We start from the raw sequence: 17,650 nt of genomic DNA on the forward strand, positions 1-17,650 counted from the left end.
CAGCTAGCTCTTCAGAGCATAGGCAGCAGGGTTCCCCCTCCTCAATTACAGCTGAGGCACTGTGACGGATCCAGCTGTTCTTCCTCTCCAGGACTAATTTTTTGCAATGGTAGTAGATAATAGGGATACTAGGCATTCACATAGCTCATTCTCCTTTCTCGTACCCAGATCTACCTAATGGCTGTAAATAACGTCCTCCACAGCAAGCCAGTTTCTAAACGAACAGCACTGGTTCCCAAGAATACGGTTATGGCAGCAGACTGCGCGTTACAATCACGTGCCACTTCCTTTGGTTTACAGGGAAAGTTTGGTTCAGTGAGCAATAAAATATTTTCCACAACAACCGATAGCCCCCTAAAGATAACATTAATAACAAAACCTCCTCTAATGAAGGTCTACCTGCTCTCTAGAGCAAACTTAAGATGTGTAAATTATTTTTAAGCAGATGGCTTTAAGTAGTTAACAGCAGCTTAATGAGGCAAATTAAAAACAGTTCATGATTTGCTAAACCCTCTCTGCTTTGTACCTTAATTGTTCAATTGTCATTTCTTGGCAATGAGCAGGAATAAAGAAAGAAGCCAGGCATTGCTTTAAAAGCAGCACTTCATGCCACAACTGATGCTGCGGTCCCAACACCTGAGGGTGAGGCTTCATGTCACCCATGAGCAGACGGGTAGCGAGCCACTGCCTCCTCCTGACCCCAGGGCACGTCCTCCCAGCCTCCCGTTGTGTCCATGAAGCTTACGCATCATTTACTGCGCACGGGATGGAAAAGATGAAATAAAACACGGAGCAGAAGTATGTTTAGCGTGCGCAGGCTGCCATGCTGAAAAGCAGTACAGTGCGATAACATTCTAGTAGTACATAAGCACAAGCAGGCGGAGATGAGGATCAACTATGCCGCCAGCATTTTTAATTAATGAATTTGCAACTACAACACTGATTTAATATTTTTAAGTACAGACAGCTAGAAAACAATCAAGCAAACAACTGGAAATTTGGCAATATGTTAAAGAAACTCAAGTCTTAGAACTGGAATTGTTAGTTATGACTCTAAAGTAAAGGGAAACTAACTTAAACCTCCCTACAGTGCTATATCAAATAGACTAGAAGCACCAAGATGAACAAACTACTGATTCATTTCAACCAAAAGGGTAGTAGTACAGAACTGCTTTGCAACAAAAGAACAAAGTAGTAAAAAAGGAGGCTGATTTTTCCTCAAGGATCACGAACACTACTTTGACAAAGTGCTATTGCAGTATGTCAGGGAAGGAGTTCAAGAGTGGAAAAGATAAGTGACCAGGAGGGAGTAGCAAAGGCATTAAGCTAATATTAACTTTCATTAAAAAATCCATACACCCCATCACCATTAGTTGTTCTGGGTACCAACTGGCCTTACACTGCAGGAGCCCTCTTTCTTTGTGTAGGAAACTTGTAAGGAATTGTTTTTCTGTTTGTCTTCAGAGTGGCCCTGATTAAATTTCAGTTCAATCTTTACTTCATGTAGTTGGGCTTAGTGCCCCTCAGCTGCTCTAAATAGGTGCAAGCTCCCTTTCTAATCCTTTAATCCAAAAAGCTGAGGCCCTGGAAATTGCAGCTGCTGCAATTCACAGTGGAAATTCAACCTAAGGATGCCATAAGCCATAGTGGAAGGCTTAAAAGTGCAAACACTTGTAAATTAACTGCAGCAGAGGCAGCCCTGATAAAAGGAGGTGGAGGTGCAATTTTTAGTCAGCTATGAATCATTTATCACTAAGGAACACGTTACCAGCATGAGAATTTTTCTGAAAACATGCAGGTTGTCACATAACAGAACTACATTCAAAGAATAGATAAGGTTGCAAAGCCAAGCATTTATAAGTTAGGAGATAGCTGAACAGACATTGCTTCCCATTCTACCGTCTGGTGCCACAACAGATTCAAGCAGCAAGAAGAACCTAGCTCAGCTCCTCCCAGCCCGGGGATGCACGATCACGCCTGCTCACGCGCCCAGCTCTAGAGAACGTAGCAGCTGAACTCTAAATAATCCATATGGAGAAAGTAGATGTGAATGTTTTTCAAAGGCTTGGAAAAATATGGATGGTTTTTTTCCTCAAGCAGTCCTGAAACAAATAATTCCCACAGTATTTCATATCCAAAACATGATGGTTCTCAAGTTTCTTAACCGCACGCTTCGCAAAAACTAACTTTAATCCGGGTAGAATCACATTCCACCTCTAGCTTCCTTTAGAAATGGCTGAAGCATTTTTGTCAAAGCTGTTTAAAAAACCCAACAAAACAGCTTGAGGCAGACAGAATATTCCAGTTGGAAGAGCTGAAATTTGGCAGCTACAAGAAAATGAAAACACAATCACTTAACGGAAAGTGTTGAGCAACCTTAATTGTAAGTGCTACCAGTTTCCTGTATAATAAAATTAAGCAAAATGACTTCCTAGAACTGTACTGATTATCAAACTAAAGATTAAAATTCTCAAACTTGCACAATTCAAGTGTGTGCAAAGACAATAGAAATAATTTGAAACAGACCAGCAAGTACAACTAGCCCTACTAATACATACAGTTAGGTAACTCATGTTGTTAGAACCAAAATGCATCTTCAAATTGAATGTAGTTTATGTTTCTGCAAAGTCAAAGGAGTATCCTAATTTGGTATCTTACAACAGGCTCTCCTTTCACACTCAGGAATTCACAGCTGGAACAAATATTTTCCTTTTTGTATTCAAAATTCCCTGAAACTTCAAAACATTCCAGCTAGTATTTATAATTCTGGAAGGAGTTAGGTCATCTCTCAGAAGACATGTTCATGACTTAAAGACCAATAAACTAAATACGTCAAGTCCATGTGCAAAAATTAAACACATTAAACCTTTATATTGGTGCTTTCACTGAAAAATGGCCCTTTATCACCTGAAGTTGTCTTTTCCAGATTATTACACTCACCAACAGAGCCAACGGAATGAAGCACACCTGCCTCTCTGCCAAGTTTGGAGTCAGTGTAAATCCCACCTGCGCTGGCAGCTTTAACTAAGCTGCTGGAATTCACAGTGGATTGATGGGAAGCCAGGTACATGTTTACCTCTGATGACTTTTTTTTTTTACCTGACAAGGTGGCTGTGAAAAACAGCTAAGGGGTGGTAACATCATCTGCTACAAACAATACTGCTGTAGGTATGTGCCCACAACCCAGAGTCCCTTTTGAATAAGAGTTTCTACATAAAGGGATTGACAAGCTCTTAAGGTCATTACAACCTTGAGTGTATTCACCTTAGTCTTCCTGTAAGATCTCAACTCTCCTCTTACAGATTAAAAAACAAGAAAGTGGAAGAGAGAAAAACTTTATTAGATTAAATCTAGCCCAACATCCATCTATGCAAAATTAGCTGGCAAAACCACTGTCACAACTTTGCCCTCTCCCTTCCAGTTGGATCAAGACCATAGCAGTTTGCATACTTACATATGTACGTGCTTGTATATATAATACATGAATGCTCACAGTCAAAAGAGATTCAAAGAAGCCATGAAAGACTCTCCCCTGTTTTTGATGTACTCAGATTACACCACACACAATATAAATCCAGGCTACCCCGTGTGTTTCTTTCTCCTAGACTTGTGTCTATGTATCTCTTATTTTTTTTTCTTATGACAGACGCCTGAAATAGCAGACACAGCTAGCCAAAGTTTTGGTCATTCTGTAGGTACTAGGAAACTGTGCTGGTTGTTAAGACTTACTCAGTCCATGCTCTGTGACTGAGACTGAGCTACCACACCCTATGTTTGGACTGCATTCGTCACCAACCTTCTCTTATTTTTGACCATATAGGCCAAAAAGTGCTACAGCATGATCTGCAATCAAAGATCAGCTATGTCTTCACATAGATCTCCAAGATGAGATGGTATTTTACCTTGCTGCTACAGGACAGTCCAGCTTCCCATGGAACTTTATGATTAAAAGAACCCATTGGGAACACACATTCAACATCCACTGAACCAAACCATTGCCCGTCTCCCCTCAATGTCACCAAATTGGAAGTGTTTCTCATGGGACCACTGGAAGGTACATTCCCCACACATAACTCAGAATACGAGGTCTCACATACTGAAGACAGGATGTAAAGAAATGGACTGTGATGTGTCGCCTGATCTATTAGTGGTCTAGAGAACAACGTCAATATAAACAGCTAGGTGCACAGCCTCCAACAAGCGATACAGAAGGAATAAAATAAAAACAAGTAACTGTATTAAGGCTGTAACAAGTTTGTAATTGGACTTTGATAGGCTTCCCTTTGACAAGAAACGAATAAATCAAGAATGGTTCAAAAATACAGTTTAGGTATATAGAGATCCTAGCACAAAAGTCAATTAGTAAAGAAATAACAAGATTCCACAGGCGCTCAAACTTTAAAAACTCACAGACCACATGTCAAAGGATACCTTTTTACTCCCCAGTCCTTTTAAGTTAGCTGTCTTCAAAGCCAGCAATTTAAACTCAAGAATATCAAGCCGTACCCCAAGACATGTCGGACTCTTTTAATACAGATTAATTTACTGAATTCACAGTAAAGAAAATAAATGTTACAGCTGTTGCAGGACAGATTTCAAATTCTAGACATTGATGCACTCCCCACCAAGATCATGCTCTAAAAATACAGTTTGGTGATACAGCAGAATAAAATATTAATCTCTTTCCACAGTAATGTACGCAAGCACTTTCAAAACCCAGTTATACCATATCCAAATCCTTTCTTTAGGAATTATTTATAGACACTCCTTTTCAAACACATAATTCATATACATATTTAACCTTCCAATAACACTAGAATATTTAACACACTAAACAAAGCTTTTATTTGTTCAGCTTTATCAGCATCTTGCTCAACAGACCAGCAAAACATCTTAACCTTGTAGACTTATAAAAGCATACTCCCTGTAACGCACAGCTCTGCTGTATTTCATTAAAACAAAGTTTTAACAGATTAACTTGCTCTTGGCTTCTAATGAATAAACAAATTTGAATGCAGCCTTTTCTTGGAACACAGTTAATTACATTTGTACATCATTGTAAAGCAAAAGGGCAAGGGGAATTCCCCAGCAGAGATTACACTGATTATTTTCTATTCAAAACACATGCATGTTCCTAAATACAGAACAAGACAGAATATTTTGGAGAGAGAAATTAAGGACATCCGCCAAGATAGCAAAGAAGAATTAAACAGCAGAGAACCACCCCCACCTCCTCATCTGCAACTGGTACATGCATGCCTACTGCTGGAAGTCTAGAAATCATGTTGTATTTGTATTTGTTCATAATGTACTCAACTGAAAGCAGATTTGAAATAAAAAAACCCCACCACGATAAATGCTTATATCAGTCTCCAAACTAACCATTACATAGAACACATATCTCCAGTTCTATAACTGACATTCCAACCACAAATCAAAGAAGAAATTTACTTGCTAAATCAAATAAATGTGCAAAGATGAAGTCAGGTTGGGAGCTACTTCTACAAGTGCTTCTACAGCAGATAAAATAAATTATTTTAATCCTGCACCATTTCTATTTAAGAGAAAGAAAAATATTTTCCTTATGCCAAAGGGGGAAAATAATCACCCAAGAATTAAAGCATTAGAAACTATTATCCACAAGTCCAAATGGAAGGTAATTATCTGAAGAGTTTTGTAAAATACTTTTTGGAAAATACAGGCTTACTTGACACAATTCCCTTCACTTCCTTTTAGTTTATGGATGTTTTGCCAGAACTTGACATGGCATTTCACAATTCGATTTTTCAGGACTCTGCGTTGCTGGTTTCTTAGCGCTGTATAGAGTATGTAGGGGTATTAACAGATATAATTTAAGAGAATACTTCTGCTGAATAAGGCATCTAGTAAATAAACAATGTAAGGGCTGGGGGGAGAAAATGCAAAGTACCTTCATAGTTAAAGGAGAACACTAGCAGTTCAGCTGGCCAAGACAGGAATTTTCCAGTACTAGCATCCTTCTCACTATCCATAGCTAGACTATCGAGCTGTTAATTTATGCTACAATTACATTTTTATCTGAAATATTTATCTGCAATATTTCTTTAATCTTTTGAAAGACCACTTCATTCTTCAGTATTATTCACTTCACACCTTGCAATCTGCAAGGGTTTTAATCTCCCAGAGGTAGATGTAAAGACTGAAAGGGTTTCTTGCTTAATTTTAACAATGAAAGTCCCAATAACAGAAATCCAAATAGTGATTTATTTATCAATCTCTGCAGCACCTTTGAAAGTTTGCATTCAAGAGAGCCACTCTCCCTACCAGCAGTCTCCCTTATCTCCTTATTAATTCCTTTATTTTCTGCATGTAATCCCACTCACTATCCTATGTGTGAGTGCTGCAAGGTGTAAACGTCAGCAGCTGGAGAAGAGCCCATGGGTCGCAGAGCCTGCAGATCTAGGTACCAGCACCCAGAGAGCGTGGCATGCGAGAGGGGTCTGGGTGCCAGTAACTGGAGCAACTGGGATGCATGTTGCAAGGTCAGACTGCCAGCAACTGGAGAAAGGGGCCACAGGTCACTGGGGCCAGTAGGTCCGGGTGGCAGCGGCTGGAGAAAAGACAGTGGGTCACAGGGCCCTAGGTTTACGTGCCAACAACTGGAAACGCCTGCGTGTGTGTGTTTTTCCCAGTGAATTTAATCCCGGGTACATGTGCGTATGTGGAATTCATTAGCAAACTTCAAGGTGGACGAGCTGGTGAGCTGCTGTACAGGCAGGCATAAAAACTGAGGAATATTCACCCAGTATTTGCACTGATTTAATGAAAGTAATTTAAAGTTGTTTTTATTGATTTTCCTACATGTGAAAATTGCAGCATTTTAACAGAAGTGTAAATCTAATCCAATTTAATTAAATTCTCAGAAGCCTTCTCTAAATAGTATTTTAAAATTAAAAGTGCTTGGTTTGGTTTAATTTAGGCATTTATTGTTGAAAATGAAAGACCACCTGACGAAACTGAAATACGCACATCCACAAAGGCATTTGCTTTGGTTTATTTAAAGGCTAGGCTACAGCACAAACAACTGGGAAACAGAGGAGATACGTTTCTCCCATTCAACCACCTTGGCTGTGCCTCTACTTACTGTGCAGTAACAGATGCAGGGAACCGCAAGGACGTGAGAGCATCACCAAAAGGTGCTAAGGCAGTGTGTGTAACGAGGCAGGCTAAATACCTGTGGAAATTCTCTTATTTGTCTTTTGAGGATAGTCATTGCTTTGTATGTGAAAGACAGCATTTAAATTTAGTGCATTAAATATGTATATACGGACCAATGTCACATTGTTGGCGAATCCCTGTCAATGTGCTGACAGAGGACCCCGCACTGGGCTTTTAACTTAGTCCACTTGCAAATCTGACTGAAGGGGCTTGTTTTCAGTAAGGAGATACAAACAAAGCGCTGTAGAATAGACTGCAGTCTGAATCACATCAGCATTCAGTAATGGTAATTTCAGTATCTGCTATTACACTCCTAATAGTAATGCTCAGCTCACGCACCGTAAATTCACACACTAGCTTACTTTACAGTAAGTTGTTAACGTGCTCACATATCACTAAGGTGCAATAAACACAGAAGGCTAACATAGAACAGATATCTCTGCTTATTTTCTTGCATATGGAAGCCATATATAGTCTAAAACCCAATTTTAGTTAAACTGATGCAACTTTCTTACCTAACCAACGCAGGTATCTCTATAGGTAGGCCAGCTGCAGGAAGTGAGATGTGAAGCCAGAGCAATTTGAGTTCCCCTTCAGTAACATTATTACTTGCAAGAGATGTTGGAACCAGATGAAATGCAATAATTTGTTCTCGGTATTGAAAAGTAGAAAAGAAGAATGCACAATTTACAGAAACGTGCAAACACAAGCGCCGTGTCCTGAGCTGGCAGTAACATGCAGATTGGCATTTTCTTTGTTATTACTGTTCTAGTTAGTATTCTCACCTAATCTGTTTGCAAATGCAAATTAGAATTAAATTTTCTCAACATATTTTCATTTTTTTAAGAAGTAATTTTTCTTCAGTACAAATTAATTTCCATAATTCTGAAATCTCTCACTTTTAATCAAGATTCTAGTTATTATATCTGCTTAGCAGGCTTCTCTAGAAAGCACTGTCACTGTTTTTGAAAAGAATCTAATTCAAAGTTCTGATGCTTACATCAAACAAACCACTCACCAAGTGAAACGAAAAGCTAACAAAGTTAACTGGAGGTTAATGCGAGAGGTTAGAATATGCTTCTTGCCGGCTATTTCCCTTTCAGGCTTACAGAAACTGAAACCCCAAGGCCAAAGTATTGTAAATCACTTGTTCCTACTGGACCATCACCTTAGTCATTAAGTAAAAATTGAATCTGTCAACATTCCTGTGGGCATTATAGCTTTGCCTTCTAGCAATAGTCCCAGTGAGCTGACAAATCCTGAGCTGAACCCATTAAAAAGCTGTCATGCCACTCATGCTGTAATAATACCTGTGCATTACAATCTCAAACACAAATATTTAGCCCACACATGACATCATTTTCCTCCTCCTGGGTATAACAAAGTCATGTACAGCTGTATTACAAAGCATTTCCACTGGAAAGCATGGAGATTTAGCAGTGACCAGTAAGCCATTCACCCGGCAGTTTTTAGGACTGGGTTTTATGGCATTCAAATGGAAAGAAATGATGGGATGGAACGGTAGTCCCTGTGCAGCCCTGTCTTCTGCGGCTCCCGACCCTGGCTGCTGCTGCTTCATGAGGCAGGCGGAAAAAGAAAGAAGGTAATCTGTCGCCAAAATCCTTCTTCAAGTGCTACGTAAAATGCATTAAATGCACATGGAAATTTACATTCCTAAAAATACAAACATTACAAGATACTATAGATTAGAATTATGTCACACTATATGACTCTACTCATCTCTCCAACTTGTTAAGAACCTGGAAGCCATGGTCATGTCCCTCTTGATGAAATCATAATTACTAATTGACTGTTAAGTTACTTTACTGATTACACCTTTTTAGGTATTTGTAACAGAAACACTTGACTGGTTTGAATGAAAACGCTTGTCTGTGTAAGCAGCAGAACAATGAGCGAAAAGGACAGTCTGTATGTCACAGGGCACCATCCCCAGAACATCATTCCCCAGCAGTGAAACTACAGAACACGCTGTTTATATTGAGATCAAAAGGCCTGCACCCTGATAAATCACACCACAGCAGAAATGACTCATCAGACCCATATCCCAACATCAGAAGGACGGCAACACGGTTGCAGCAGATTACATACACCATTCCCCTTCCTCTAACCTGAGAAGAGAACAGACCACATACATACATTTAAATGACGAAAAACAGACAACGCACAGCAACTTGCGTGGCCTAAGATCTATGGAGGCTACAGACAAATATTCTGAGGCATAGGAAAACCCCATGACAATTGCTGATCCCTACGAGAAGGCCTGAAAGATCTGTCCAAAAACTAGCTCATCATCATCATTCAAGAACCCTAGGTATGCAAAGAGGGCTGGATAGCAGTGTCCCTTTTTCTCTGAGTCCAGACAACTTGGACATGTCTTGGTACCTGTGAGTATGAGTGAGTTAAACTTAGGAGAAAATGAGAGTAGGTAAAAATCAGCTGGCTTAATGACTCTGCAAACAAATATCACCTTCCCCTTCCGTAAGACCGGGCACTGAATTTTATTACTCTTATTTCCTAACACCAGCAGCTGAGATATAAGCTTCATATTTGTGAATTATATCCAGTTCATATAAAGTTCTGACGGACAACATGACATTTAGGTTCTGCAGAATCTGAGATTCAAAAAAAGAAAAGCAGTATGTTGTGAGACCTTACATGTGCTAAGAAGTTACTTATATGGCAGCATAAATCACTGCACACATCTCTGGAGCAAAGAGAAAAAAGGAAGGAAAGATTTCTGAATGGGGTACTTCAATGGCACATTAGTTGCTCACACTAACATTTAATATTTGGGATTGCAAGTCAAAGTAGATGCAATCCTTGTGGGTTGGTTTGGTTAAAATCACAAAATGGGGATGTGTCTAGGCTCCTTGTGCAAGTACCTCTGAGAAGGTGTCAAAATACCGTATCAAGAATTTTCTGCAAAATTCTTGTTGCAAGTAGAGATACATCCAGCTTGCAGTCCCATGGGGCCACACCAAAGCCACAGAAAAATGTTTGAGGCTTCTCTTTTCTTCCACAAATCTGTCTTGCAACAAGAATTGTCTCTAAGTATTCAAGTTTACCTATCAGCCCGTTAGAACAAAATTAAATGGAAAACCAACACAGAATTGTATCCCTTTTCTTCTATTAAAATCATATACATTTTTTCTTTTAAAAAAGTAAATTAAAAGGTAAAGACAAAACATAACTACTGAAAAAACTTGACCTAAATGAATTCTTCCATTATATATTTTGTTTAATACTCTCTGGATAATCAACTGATAGTAATAACATTAACTAGTCTGACTGCTATGCGTACATCACTGATATTTTTATTACTTTGAATAAAGGCACCCCCCACTAGAATATACCCACCCCTGGAATAACTGCTATAGAAATAGAAGATTAACCCACCACTAGAATGATGCTATATTGCAGCTAAATCCCATATTTTTTCAACAGTATATTTATGTATGTATTTATGTAGATTTAATTTACCTCTTTCACACCCCTCACGACTTGGTTGTAACACTGTACAGATCAACAGAAAACCTAACTAAAATTGAGCAAAAAAAGTCTGAGGAGGAAAAAAAAAAATATATTAAAAGGAAGAAAAAAAAGAAAAGAAAACCCAGAAAGGTCAGAGTCAAGAGTTACATGTATCTAGGCAAATAAAGAGTTCTGAAATAATTCTCAGAAACTATCTGAAGAAAGTACTTTGTACAAGATAAGACGCATCAAACTAAAGGTCACAGCCAAGACGAAAAGGGCAGCTTTCCCAGAAGCTGAAAAAAGAAAAGTTATGCTTTGGTACTCTTTCCATTGTCTCAGTCTTTCCAGTACTGAGGTATATAACAAGCCAAACACAATGCTCTTTGAAATTACCTTCTGAGGAGGACATAAAAGCCTTGCCTGCCCTTAATACCCACTACGTGACTCAAGTCAGTGACAGTATCGTGGACTCTGACACGAGTCCTCTAGTGAACTGAGAGGTAGTGTGTGAAGGCATCACCCTTACTTAACTGACTTCTACGGCGCAGGACACAATCTCTGCAGGAGAATCAGAAGAAAAATTCCTGTCTAAGCCTCAGCTGTTCCAGCTCATATGTCCAGTGTTTCAGTGCATGTGCACCTTTACTGTAACTTCTTAAATTTCTGCAAATAGATTGACTGAAGAGTGATCTTTCAGGGATACAACAAAGACAGTTTCTCAATGTTCCATCTCGGTTTGTGGAGGGAAAAACAGAATTAAGAATTCTTGCTATCTTATCCCCACAAAACTTTTCAAGATAGGTTTACAAATGCTTGTTGCATTGGGGAAATCTTAAAAACACTACCAGACCACCTGTATCTGCATTTGGAAGCTTATTTGCTCAAACCGCACCCCCCAAAACCAAGCACCAAATTCCAGGAAATGAGTTTGTGACTAATGAGCAGCACAAAAAAATTAAAGGCTCTAGAAAGTTGTTATTTCTTTTTATCCTAAGAACTTAAGTCTCAGCCTGTAATCCTAAACTTTAGTCCCAAATGTATTATCTTTCAAAATCCATTTAAGTATTATGTTTGAGCTCCATCAAACTTCTGCAAAGTAAAAAGTTTCACTGTATGTTTATTCTCAGTGACCAGGATTACTTTCTTCCCAAGAGCTGCTAATTCTGAGCATTATTATTACAACTGACAAAAAGCCCCTAAAGAATCCTGGTGATATGCCACATTAGACTTCTTTGATAGAAGTAGCAGGAGCAATTGGTTAGGAATAGAAAAAAGCAATAGAAAAAATTATTTCAGAACAACAATGTAAATAATAGGTACATAGTTGTATTTCCTCACTTTCTTTTTTCTGAATGCATCGTTAAACCTAAATTTGCCTGAAGAATTTATCTCATCAATCCATGTGTCCGTCTCAGAAGGTGTCACTATTCACTCAAAGATATTAGACACTTTGGAGAGAATTTTGGCCTTAACGATGGGATTAGACAACTCTTTTCCCAGTCACTGCAGTGACAGCTGCATTCATTTCCCTCATATACCAACTCAAAGTCAGAAGCAAATTCTCAGCTTGCAAGCCAGAACACGTTCTGCTGGATATTTACAGCCAACCACTGAAATCCCCGAAACCTGTCAATGATGTCAAACAGGACAGAAATAGATCATCTTGCTTGTTTTTCCTAGATAAACCTGCATTCATAAAATAAATAGAAACAGAAACCTTGAAGAAAAAGGTTCTCTTTTATAACACCCGCTATGAAAGCACTAAACTACTCAACTTTGCTCGGAAGAACCACTTCAAGAAAAGGAATCATATTTGTGCCTCTGTCTTCATGTTTTCTCTCCACTTACATTGTCAGCAATAAAAACAATTTTTTTCTTTTCATTCCAACCAAAGCCTTTTCTTTCCTTTTTTTTTTTTTAAATGAGACACACATTGATACCAGCAAGATCTATAGGGAGGCTCATCATGCCATTTCACATGCCACTAAGTAGAATAATGATGTTTGCAAATGTCAGTCCCTAACACTAGGTGAAGGACCTCAAATTTAGCCAATATAAACATGCATTACTTCTACATTACCTTACAGTAATCTACTTACCAGATGGTTTGCAGAACAAAACCAGGAACAAAATCAAAATGAGGAAACTATTTTCAGCCTCATTCTTTATTACTGAAGATTTTTTTGACTGATAAAAGTTAAGATAGGCATCAGATTTGGTAGGAAGCTGCTTTCAGAAAGTACCACACAAACTGAGCTGCGTGACTTCAGAGAGTGACAGGCAAAAATTGGTTTCATGAGATCTCAAGTCTAAGTAATCCTTCTACGTTGCATGTTTTCAAGTATTGCTGTTCGTACCCTACAGAATAATTTTTCTGATCTCCAACTCAGCAACAAAGTAAGAAGTAGAGCTTTAATTAGGAATTAATAAAATAAGAATACTCACGCTGACCCCACCGGCCTGTTCTTGGATTCAAATAATTTGGATAAAGTCCATTAGGACGATCCATTTTTTGAAGTAACTTCCGAATGTGCATGACCTAAATTAAATCAAGAATCAGGATCACCACTAACAACATTCATCTGCTCTCTGCACACAGTTAAATCTAATCTTTTTTCTTTTTCCTTCTTTTTAGTGGTAAATTTTCTTAATCTGAACACAGAAGCTTTCTTGAGGGCTTCCTGCAGATTAGTACATTTTTGGTTTTGTTTTTAAACAACTGCTCACATAAACATTTTTAAAAATTATGATTTTTAAATGTATGCTGAAACAAATAAGAAAATTTCTGTTATCATAAATTTCTGCTTGAAAAAGTCACCTACTTGGTAACAGAAATACAAGTATGAAAAAATTTACCTGCTACCAAGAACGCAAACAGAATTCAATATAGAAAGTTCTTCCCCTTTAATACAATTTATGATGAAACAGTATAAAAGACACTTGTATGATAAAAAAACTGAATTTAACACCTACCTTGTTGTAGTACACAGGGTCCCCTGTCAAATAGCTGAGGTGGACAAATTCCATATGCAGAGTACCAAATTCAGCGAGGATGCTGCTGCCGGCAGAAGCCCAGCCCCAGTTTCGACCCACACCGCTAAATTCCCACAAATATGCATAAAAAAGGGAGAAAACAACAAAAAATTCAGAATTACTGTGCACAGCACTACTAACAACCACCACAGCAAATTAAACAAGTAACAGTAAAATATTAACCCATACTTAAGATTACAGGACTTGACTGATCAGTTGGTTCATTGGTTGGGTCTTTTTCAAAAGATACCATAACCTCATCAACAAAAAGTCCCGTGGTTAAAAGATACAATATCCTGATGTCCCAGAAATACAATGACTTAACACTGGGCCCATTGTCAATTGTTATTTATTCATTGGATGTTCCTAAGAACAAGAATCAAAAGCAATTATCAGACGAGAAGAGTATCCTCCTGAGGGCGGCAGCGTTCGATTCCTTGTTCTGCCAAACATCTGCTGAGTTCCCGTTACTTATGTGGGATATGCTTCGAGTCAGGATTAGACACTCCGGTAGGATGGGAGCTGGCCCTGGCTGTACCTCCATAGGAAAACACTATGTTTACTGTAGGTAGAATATCATGAGTTCCTCAGGCTCACATAAAGAATCAACAGGAAGTATCATATACCTCGCATCTTTTGCACTCTAAGAGATACCATCTTGCCAAGTCGTACCTCTTAAATTACATCTGGCTTAATCTAATTTGGGAGTTTTCACCACCTTTCAGGATCAGGTCTTGTAATTTCTGAAGTTAACTACGTTTTCCTAGAGATTAGCTCTACTTCCTCTCGTAAAAGATTTCAGTTGTCAGTATGACTACAATCAATTAGGAATGCCTTCTTACTTATTTTTTAAATTACAAATTAGAGAGAGGGAATGTAAAGGAAAAATGTTGGTTATGGAGCAGTATTTGCAGCTCTGACCCGAGACAGAACACCACCTTTTAAAATACAGTAACTGCTGTTTACAAAATGATAGCTTGTCTCATGGTTTTTTTGGTACAGCTCTCAAAAAGAGAAAATCAAGTGTTTCATTATGAACACAAAAGCTAATAAAAGACAAGTCAATAATTTTCAGGTCTTGTCTTTTACTGCATGCCAGCCTCATGATAAGTGTTCTCATATACGGCTGCGACTGTCACTGCCCTCTGGCACGCCAGCCACTATTTTCCGCTGTGATGCTGGCTGGTTCTGTACATTACTGAGAGACTGACACAGTAAATGCATAAACCATACCAGCACGCAGGAAGTTTCTGGCACTCCAATCCTTTCCCCTCTGCCTACTGCAAATCCTCCTCCCTGGTCCTGCTTTTCTGACTGTGCTCTGACACCCGACCTGTGAGATCAGCCTTTGTGTTTTACTATTAAGTATCCGTGCATCTCCTGCTTACAGCTTCTTAAACCTTGCCATTTATGTTGCTCGAGCCAGTGAACCAGACGCCTGTGCTGCTGCCCGAGGAGTATGACCACCTGGGCCCTTCAAACATACTGGAATCACAGTCCAGAATTGGGCTAAACAAAGGAAAAATAAAAAACTAGCTTGCACACAGTGGAAGTTCAAGCTGTATGAAACTGCAGGAAGAACGCATGACTAAGTAAACCATAATGCTGTGCAGAAAGCACGTAGGGAAATTTAACCTAATTGTACAGAAGTTCAAAAAAATGGGGAAAGTGCAGCATGGGCAAAGCAGAGAAAGCCAGGCAAGGGTGGTGAGGCCCTGCACCAACAGGAGGGCAAACCACAGCTCCATCATCTTTGCCCAAGGAGTGACAGCGAAGTGAGGATCGTTTCCTGATCGCAAAAAGGCACATAAGACTAATGCTCTCAAAGTAGTCCTAAACCTCTTCACCATCTAACAAAGCACAACAAATACCTCTCCTAAAAGAAAAACAATTTAAAAGAACTCAAAATCTCTTTGCTATTTACTATCCCAAATTGCTTAAGTGCACGCACAGTCTAGACATGCACCCCAATTCAGCTACTGTTTAAGAACATAATAAAAATTTAAAAAATGCCTTGCATCAGAAACGCGGTCTCAAAATCTGAGGGAAATCCCAGCATTGAACAAGCACTACAAGGTAAATTAGACAAGGCAATTCTCTTCCACAAGGCAATCCAGACCATCTAAATTCAGCGTCTGACATGAACAGCCATCTAAAGGAGCCTCTCCATCTCCATGGACCATAGTGGACTTCAGCACACTAGCCCTTAGACCTAAACTGAACCGTAAAATGAATTAACATCTTCAGAGTCCCATCATCTTCTCAAACATTGTGAGTCTTATAAAGGTAACATAGAGCTCACACAGTACACAAAACCCTGTAAGTTCAACCATGGCCTGCAAACAATTTTGGTTTTTACTAGGTTCTTTAATGACTAAAGAATCAATGATTAAGCTCTAGGGCAATACATGGTATAATACACTGGATATGTTCCAATAGCATGTTGAATTCTTATTGCAGAATCAGGAGAAAAAAATCACGGTCACAATTTATTTCAGTTAATGAGGTAGAATGCTCTGAACTCTATTAAAATTCTTCTGAAGTGCCAGGAATGCCCATTTGTCTGCATCTTCTACAGTTCCACTACAAAGAAAAACTGACATATGCCATTACTAATTTTAAGTTGGAGGGAGGGGGAGGAACACACTGCCCCACAAAAGAAAATTCATTACCTTTTCAGATTCACCATTGCCCATGGTATACCCGTAGGTGTGTTGAAGGCTGGAAGAAGTTTTCCTGCCAGTTGCACCGCTTTGATCTTGAAAACCTAAGATAGTAGGATCAATTGCAAATAGTTACAAAGTCTGATTTCTCCCAAGAACTATAGAATGACATTTCCTTGTCCCACCCACCTCTTCGTATTAGAAAAGCTTTACATTGTAAAAAATATATTAACTTATCATTTATTTTTCACTTGTTCATTTTATAAATTTCATTAAGATTTGAACATGAAAAGAAAGCTTGTCATTTTCATTTCTTTCCTTCCGTGCTCTCCAGCAATAGTGCTTAGGTTCCTATTAAAGAAGAATATCAATTCTCCTCCCACCTCCCTCCACCAATATTAGGAGCTTCAAGTGCTTTCTAAACCAGTCTTTAAATTATACTTTATATTTTGCAGCTAAAAATCAAACAACTCCTCTACCCCCCACTCAAGTATTTGAACTTCTATGAACTTCCAATCTCTTTTTAAGGAGAGATATATATATATATATAGTGCAAGTGCAGACAGCGTTCCTACTCTTTTATGAACACTGTCTACACAAAACCATATATATGCAGTTTCCCGTAGCTTTTCCTTCATTGATAATGCACAGGAAAAATAATTATAGACTTAATCTTCCCTCTCAAGTCTGATTACTCGTAGAAATTACTGACGGGACAAAGCGTCTTTCATTTCTAGTTTCATTTCTACTTACTTTTGGAACATAACTCTGTAATAGCCTTATTCAGAGCCTAACATTTATTAGGTAAATGAGCAACTGGGATAAAGTTCCATCTAAGCCTATAGGAAACATCTTTTCCAAGGCGGCATATTTGGTAGATCCCCATGATGTAAAACTGTTTTTACCAGCTAGTTGCTAGAACACATTTTAATTAACTTGATGTTATCACTACATTTCTGCAAAAGTATCTTCTTAATTTAGAGATAACATTATTCAGCCATTTATTCCATGTTTGTGCAGTGCTTCAAAAAGAGCTACCATGCCCCAAAATAACTTATGCAACATGAACATAATATAGAAACATTTTTATCAACTACCTGACCAATACTTTGTAATTGAGAAGAATAAGAGCTTTAAGGACGACTACAAGACAGCTCTGTTAGATTTATAAAAAGGATTTCTCCCTTTTGTAAAGTCTACAGGAGGAAAACAGAAGAGGCGCTCACTGGAAAAGCAAGCTCAAAAGTAGCTGAAAAATAAAC

The 17,650-nt window shown here is 38.6% G+C and overlaps 1 protein-coding gene across 3 annotated transcripts in view; it reads right to left on the reverse strand.

Annotated features, from left to right (window-relative positions):
• The window catches only part of MAN1A2 (mannosidase alpha class 1A member 2), a 144,112-nt gene that overhangs the window by 35,780 nt on the left and 90,682 nt on the right, over nucleotides 1–17,650 (reverse strand). For all 3 annotated transcript variants that reach the window (XR_012651395.1, XM_075034479.1, XM_075034481.1), the window contains exons 6-8: nucleotides 16,398–16,492; nucleotides 13,666–13,789; nucleotides 13,138–13,231 (exon numbers count right to left, since the gene is read on the reverse strand). Coding sequence is in view for 2 of the 3 variants with exons in the window: in XM_075034479.1 (XP_074890580.1) it covers nucleotides 13,138–13,231; nucleotides 13,666–13,789; nucleotides 16,398–16,492 (313 nt within the window). In the remaining variant the exon portion in view is untranslated. The remainder of the gene's footprint in view (nucleotides 1–13,137; nucleotides 13,232–13,665; nucleotides 13,790–16,397; nucleotides 16,493–17,650) is intronic.

Source organism: Buteo buteo, chromosome 8 (assembly GCF_964188355.1).
Source record: "Buteo buteo chromosome 8, bButBut1.hap1.1, whole genome shotgun sequence".
NCBI classification, from domain to species: Eukaryota; Metazoa; Chordata; class Aves; order Accipitriformes; family Accipitridae; genus Buteo; species Buteo buteo.